Source organism: Colobus angolensis, unplaced genomic scaffold (assembly GCF_000951035.1).
Source record: "Colobus angolensis palliatus isolate OR3802 unplaced genomic scaffold, Cang.pa_1.0 Scaffold94, whole genome shotgun sequence".
Classification (NCBI taxonomy): Eukaryota; Metazoa; Chordata; class Mammalia; order Primates; family Cercopithecidae; genus Colobus; species Colobus angolensis.
Window position 1 is genome coordinate 48,633 of NW_012123376.1, and position 7,821 is coordinate 56,453.

The 7,821-nt window shown below is 37.9% G+C and overlaps 1 protein-coding gene across 1 annotated transcript in view; it reads left to right on the forward strand.

Annotated features, from left to right (window-relative positions):
- Nucleotides 1–7,821, forward strand: part of TBC1D4 (TBC1 domain family, member 4) — a 94,873-nt gene that overhangs the window by 19,235 nt on the left and 67,817 nt on the right. The window contains exon 5 of the mRNA XM_011932148.1: nucleotides 2,542–2,674. Within this exon, the coding sequence (XP_011787538.1) occupies nucleotides 2,542–2,674 (133 nt within the window). The remainder of the gene's footprint in view (nucleotides 1–2,541; nucleotides 2,675–7,821) is intronic.

Genomic DNA, 7,821 nt, shown 5'->3' on the forward strand with positions numbered 1-7,821 from the left:
GTGACGATTCCTCAAGGATCTAGAACTAGAAATACCATTTGACCCAGCCATCCCATTACTGGGTATATACCCAAAGAATTATAAATCATGCTGCTGTGAAGACACATGCACACATATGTTTATTGTGGCACTATTCACAATAGCAAAGACTTGGAACCAACCCAAATGGCCATCAATGATAAACTGGATTAAGAAAATGTGGCACATATACACCATGGAATACTATGCAGCCATGAAAAAGGACGAGTTCGTGTCCTTTGTTAGGGACATGGATGCAGCTGGAAACCATCATTCTCAGCAAACTATTGCAAGGACAAAAAACCAACACTGCCTGTTCTCACTTATAGGTGGGAATTGAACAATGAGAACACTTGGACACAGGAAGGGGAACATCACACACCGGGGACTATCATGGGGTGGGGGGAGGGGGGAGGGATAGCATTAGGAGATATACCTAATGTAAATGACGACTTAATGGGTGCAGCACACCAACATAGTACATGTACACGTATGTAACAAACCTGTACATTGTGTACATGTACCCTAGAACTTAAAGTATAATAATAATAATAAAAAACTTATAGATCATTTGCAAAAAGTGATAGATTTTAGAAAATAAAGTATTTATAATTTTTGAAGTCAAATAAGTTTTTAGTAATATTTGTGTACAGGAGAAGTTGGTAGCTACATTTCAGACACTATGACCTCTTGTTTCACCCAGAAATAGTGAAAACATCAAAAGTTCAATATTTCTACTAGGTACCTTTTACAAGGCGGTATTATTAAATCACAAATAATTTATATGGAAGCTATTTATATTACTAGTAGATTGCTAACCCCTTCAGTGTTTAAAATAAATGAGAAACAAGAAAATAGAAATAAATGAACATCTGCACAAATAGCTTTTGAATGCATAACAAGGCAAATGAAATAAAAATGCAAAGTCATTAAAGATGTAGTCCTTTTATTTTGAAGAATTAGAAATTATTACTTTTTGCTTATAGTATAAAATCACATTTTGGCTGGGTGCGGTGGCTCAAGCCTGTAATCCCAGCACTTTGGGAGCCCGGGACGGGCGGATCGCGAGGTCAAGAGATCGAGACCATCCTGGCTAACACGTTGAAACCCCGTCTCTACTAAAAAATACAAAAAACTAGCCGGGCGAGGTGGCGGGCGCCTGTGGTCCCAGCTGCTTGGGAGGCTGAGGCAGGAGAATGGCATAAACCTGGGAGGCGGAGCTTGCAGTGAGCTGAGATCCGGCCACTACACTCCAGCCCGGGCGACAGAGCGGGACTCCGTCTCAAAAAAAATAAAAAAAAATAAAAAAATAACATTTTATGAAAAATTACTTTTATTAATGGAATGATAAGAAATTCATAAGCCTTAAGGTTGGTGATATAACAAAACATAATTGAATAATGACTGACCGCTTGGTGTTTGATCTCTTCTTTCAGAAATAGTAGAAGAATAGTCTCTGTTTATTTCAGTTTCCTCATATACTCAAATGTAGAAATAGATTACATTCTTTAAATAATAATTTATTCTTAAATCAGGCCATGGGGAAGGGGAAAGAGAATGTAAAAATGTGCTTACCAAGCATGGTAAATGGTTTTGAATGTCAAAGCTAGTTCGGATGAGGCCCTTAGTGCTCAATGGCTCTGTCATGCAGGTTTCATAATTTGATCTAAGACCTACAGAGTGTAGGAAAATGACACTTTACATTTGTGATTGTTTACAGAAAAGGAGATACAACCGAAAATTGGTTTAACAATGCATGGGGATGAGCTGTTAATTGGTTTCAAAGAAGCATCCAGGAAGTAAAAAGGCTAGATTAAAACTTTTTGACTAGGTCATGGATGAACAAAAAAGAAGTTAGCTGGTAGTTTGCAAGCTGCCAGTCTAACGGTGAGACTCAGCTGTTAGATGCCTCTGTGTAAGACCTTCTTAGTGTCACAAATCAGAAGTGGAATGATAATAAATCAGAAGTTACAGGGATAAGCCAGCGTTGTTCACAGACTTTCCCCACCATTGTTTAAATGGAACTCGTTTTTATCCAGAACTGTACTTAACACTTTTTGTTTGCTTTTACACTAAAAGTGATCCAGAAGAGTAAAGTGCATAGGATACCTATTAACAAAGTGAATGTTGGACCTATTTTGTTGTTTCATATAAGTGGCAGACAAAACTTCCAAAAGGATCTTTATCTGATAAGCCGTGTAATTAAACAGAAGGATTAGCTAATTAAACTCTCTGATGGCATAGCCCTCAATGCGATTTGAAAATGTCATTAAATTTAATTTAACAGAGCAGTATTATATTACACACATCGAAATAATCTTATTTCATCCAGCTTTCAATTATATGTATGAAACGTCTACCTCCAAGACTTAGTATTTTCTCTCGGCTAGCCTCTACTCTAGTCATCAAAATTCTATTATTTTTTGTTTCGTCAGCATTAACACAGGCTCACATTGCTGTTGAATTTTGAATGTTGCCATGCAAGCCAACTTTTGTAGACCTGAGTTTTGTTTCTTCCTGTAGGTTGATGAGGTAATGCTGACTCTGAAACAGGCCTTCAGTACAGCGGCTGCCCTGCAGAGTGCCAAGACGCAGATTAAACTGTGTGAGGCCTGCCCGATGCACTCTTTGCATAAGCTCTGTGAAAGGATCGAAGGTACAGTTTTATGTGGCCTTGGCAAAAGAGAAGTTTGCTTTGGCACTTGGGAAATGAGAAAGTCCCTGTTGTCATTGAATAGTTCTTTGTTTCAATATGAAACGAGGACCCAAAGAATCATTTCTCATGTTCACTCAAATGAGTGTGCTGTGAATCTCTGCTAGGTGCTTCACACACTGTCTCTGTCTGTCTCTCTCTCTCATTTTTAAAGGCAAACTCAAGAAGGTATTTATATTTCCCACAGTTTTTAAGACTGCTAAGTACATGGTGGGAACTGCCCAAATATTTGCTGAATGAATGAAGAGAGACAAAACCATCACAGAATGTCAAGTGATTATTTAATATTTCCCCTTTTCTCCCTTATTTGATGATGAGTTCCTATTCTAAAAATGTAGAACTTTAATGAAGCCTGCTTGGCTTTTGAAGGACATTTGTCAATGACAGAGATAATAGAGGTGATAATATAAAGCAGTTTTTTAAAAAATATGTTCTGAGAAGGAGTGAAGGGCTTGAGAAAGAGATGATCCTGTGACTCAACTTCCTTTTCATTTCATTATCTCTTACTAACAACAACATGAAAAAGCTTGAAAACTACTATACAAGACAAAAAACACAATTTAATAAACACTAGTGAAATGTCTACTCTGGACCAGGCGATGTGCTAGGCACTGGGAGATGCAGAAATGATTGAGACATGGACTAATCCCAAGAAGCTTACAGTCTAGAATGGGAGACAGGTATATTAGCAAATAAATGTAATTCATTATGACAGGTGTTATAATAGATGGGAAGAGTGCAAATTAGTAATAAACATAGCAGAGATTGGTCTAGACACTGTAAATGCAAATCGTGATTTCTGTTCAGTAGGCAGCAGAGTCATAGGCACAGGGCAGAATCAATGATGAATAACAGTATTCATTGAATATTTACACAACTGTATGATCAAACACAAGTTTTTGTTGTTGTTGTTTGGTTGTTTGTTTGTTTGTTTTGAGGCACAGCCTTGCTCTCTTGCCCAGGCTGGAGTACAGTGATGTGATTACGACTCACTGCAGCCTCTACCTACCAGCTTCAAGCAATCCTCCTGCCTCAGCCTTCCAAGTAATTGGGACTACAGGTGTGTGCCACCACACCCGGCTAATTTTTTAAAAAATTTTTTGTAGAGATGGGGTCTCACTATGCTGCCCAGCCTGGTATCAAACTCTTGGTCTCAAGCAATCCTCCTGCCTTGGCCTCCCAAAGTGCTGGGATTACAAGCATGAGCCGCTGTGCCCAGCCAAAGACTATTTCAATGTAATAGGTTTAAACAATTAGAATTATAATTTTGCAGAATATACATTATTTTCAAACACATAAAGCATTTACAAAAATGGAACATTCTTAGCTGTGTGGTAAAGGAAGCATGTAAATCTGTGTGTCGGGGGGTGCCAGTTATTCAGGAGATGGTGTTGGATCAATTAGCCATCCAAAAGGGCAAAGATTGCTTATATTCATCCTGCTTAGTAATACATGCTAGACGGATCAAAGTCCTCACTGTAAACAAACAAAATATTAAAACTATTAAAAGAAAACAAGATTATTCTTATTTCTTGAAGGGAGATTTATTAAGACACAGAAATTCAAGAACAATCAGAAGAAGATACTGACATATTTGACTTTATGAAAATTTAAAGTGTTTACATAACAGTAAATGTTTGGGAGTTATATGATCAGTAACAAACAAGGAGATAGCAGATTGGAATCCAGAATTTGTAAGAACTTTAGCCTATAAGAAAAAGATTAAACCACGCAGTAGGAAATTGTATAAGTCATACTGAAAAATACTTCTCAGAAAAGGAAATTAAAAGTTCCAAGAATGGAAATGTAAGGATGCTGAACCTTACTGGATGTCAGAGAAATGAAAATGGAAACAATAAGATACTCATCAGGTTAACTGTTGGAGAAATTGTATGGTTGTGTAATACGTTTGTGTAATACTGATGGGAGTGGAGATTGCCACAGCCATTTTGGGGGGACAGTTAATATAAACTCATTAATCTAACATTGCACATACTCTGTTATCTAGAAGTTCCATGTCTTGATAAGAAAAACTCTTATATGAAAGTACAGAAGGTGACATTTAAAAGATTTTGTTATTTGTAAATGATGGAAAATTGGAAATGATCTAGATGTTGATCAATGGGATAATTAGTAGTATATTCACATAATGAAGCAATTAATAGGAATGAATTAGAACTATATGTCAACATGGATGCATCTTAAAATTGTATTGTTGAGTGAAAAAATGATTTGCTTAACAACATATACAGCATATATTTGTATATATGGAAAAAAACATAGTATAATGCCGTAAATTTTTTTTTCAAAAACTTTGATCTACACTCCATCACTTTCAGGAAGACAGTGTGGCAATTCCTCAAGGATCTAGAGCCAGAAATAATATTTGACCCAGCAATCTCATTACTGGGTATATACCCAAAGGATTATAAATCATTCTGTTCTAAAAACACATGCACACGTATGTTTACTGCAGCACTATCCACACTAGAAAAGACTTGGAACCAACCCAAATGCCCATCAATGATAGACCAGATAAAGCAAATATAGCACATATACACCATTGAATACTATGCAGCCATAAAAAAGGATGAGTTCATGTCCTTTGCAGGGACATGGATGAGGCTGGAAACCATCATTCTCAGCAAACTAACACAGCAACAGAAAACCAAACACTGCATGTTCTCACTCATAAGTAGGAACTGAACATTGAGAACACACAGACACAGGGAGGGGAACATCACATGCCGGGGCCTGTCAAGGAGTGGGGGTCTAGGGGAGGGATAGTATTAGGAGAAATACCTAATGTAGATGATGGGTTGATGGGTGCAGCAAAACACCATGGCACGATGTATACCTTTGTAACAAACCTGCATATTCTGCACGTGTATCCCAGAACTTAGTATTTGAAAAAACACAAAACTTTGATCTACTTTTAGATTTACAGAAGAGTTGCAGAGAGTTTCCAAATATTCCTTACCCCATTGTTTATAAGTAATATTTTCCTTCTTAAATTTTATTTTTCAAACCGTACACTGTAAAATAAATTAGTTCTATGTAGGCAAAGTTATAAACATAGGAGTAAAGAAACAACTTTGTATTTCTGTTTTTAAAATTATTTAAACAGACTCTAGGTGTGTTTTAAAATATATTTTCTATTACAAAACAGAAGTTTTAAGTTCTCATAAAAGCAGTCAGTCTTTGTCAGAAGCTGGCTCTAAACCTATAGGGGAGCTATTACTTACACAAAGGATTCTGTGTAGATATATAGCTGGATCTTCATTTTCTGGAGCCTGATGTTTTTATAGTTTTAGATATCTTTGTTTTTTTTTGTATTTTCATAGAGATGGGGTTTCACCATATTGCCCAGGCTGGTCTCAGACTCCTGAGCTCAGGCAGTCTGCCTGCCTTGGCCTCCCAAAGTGCTAGGATTACAGGCGTGAGCCACCGTGCCCGGCCAGTTTGAGATACCTTTTTAAAGAAAAAAGAAAAGTAATAAACAATTATGAATTCAGAATTATTAGGGCCCTTCCCAGTATCTCGAAGGGACTCTGATACTTGAGCTTTATGCACTGCAAGGCATGCATGTACCTGAAGGGAGTGAAAAGAAGGACTTGTGAGTCACTTGGGGTTGTTTTCCTAAGGCCTTCGATCACACTGTCTGATAGGATTTGTTCCTTCCTGCTTTTTATGTTGGGTAAAGATAGCAGTAAGCGCAGTACTCTGATGTTAAGAGTAAGAACAAAAGTAGTAACAGTAAGGCAGATCCTCTGTAGGCCTCTCCATGTGCGAGGCACTATTGTGTTTCGCATGTATTAACCCATTCTATCCATATGAAAAAATGGAATCTCGTTTACACAGGAGGCAGCTGAGACACTGAGACCCGCAGTGGGGTAATCACTGCTGTATTCACGTTGCTGGGAAGGGGCAGAGCCAGGATTTGGACTTGCACAATTGGTTTCCAAAGCACCTTGATACCTTCTGTCTAAGAGAGTATCCAAAGGCAGGGACCCTCAGGGCCTGGAAGCCTTCTGGTATCTGTGCGTTTTCCGAAGAGTTACTTTCATCTAAGTAAGATAACCGTGAATTCTAAGTTTGTTTTACGCTTAGGTACAAAGTACAGAGCTGGAAGAAGGATCACATTTAGATAAACAAATTAATAAAAGTATCGTTAATGAGAAAGATGTTTCAAAGTACCGTATAATAGTATTTTATTTCGCTCATTCAGAATTGGAGTATTCTGGTCAATACATTTGGCTGCATTGAGTTCTATTTTTAATGACAAAAATAAGATAAAAATAGAGTAGATAAGTATGTGTATGTGAGCCTTCATCGTCTGTCCTTGTGTTCACTCTTACTGTTTATCCCAGGAGGAACAGAGTCAGCCATCTCTGTGGACCAAAGTGAATTGAGGGGGTGGCATTGAAGGGGAACACTGTTTCCCAAGGACCAGACCTCAGAATGTGAACCTGAAAAGTGATGCTGAGTATCATGGAGATAGAGAGATTATCCTAATGTTGGTTTCCTACATTAACATGCATAGTGGATAATACACATGCTTTCAGTATCAGTAATTCACTAGGCAGTGATTCCAGCTGCTGGGAGGAAGGAAGTCCAATCAGCCAATCAGATTCATGGAAGAGCGAGCATGTATAGTTTGAAAGAAATAAACTCCAGCCAATTCCAATTCTTTGACTAAAATAGAGGACTAAAGAAACTTCCTAGTTACATACTTCAAATAGCTACCTTCTTTTTTCTTTTCCTCTTTTCAATCTTTTATCTTCCACGTTAAGTCACTTGAGTAATAAACAACAGAAAACAAAACAAAAACAATCATGTGAATCATTATAATATATTGTCTAAGCCTCTGAAGGAGACTTTCCCAGCAAATAATAAATTGTGATAGCGGCCGGGCGCAGTGGCTAATGCCTGTAATCCCAGCACTCTGGGAGGCCGAGGCAGGTGGATGACCTGAGGTCAGGAGTTCAGGCCCAGCCTGGCCGAAATGATGAAACTCTGTGTCTACTAAAAATACAAAAATTAGCTGGGCATGGTGGTGGACACCTGTAATCCCAGCTACTTGGGAGGCT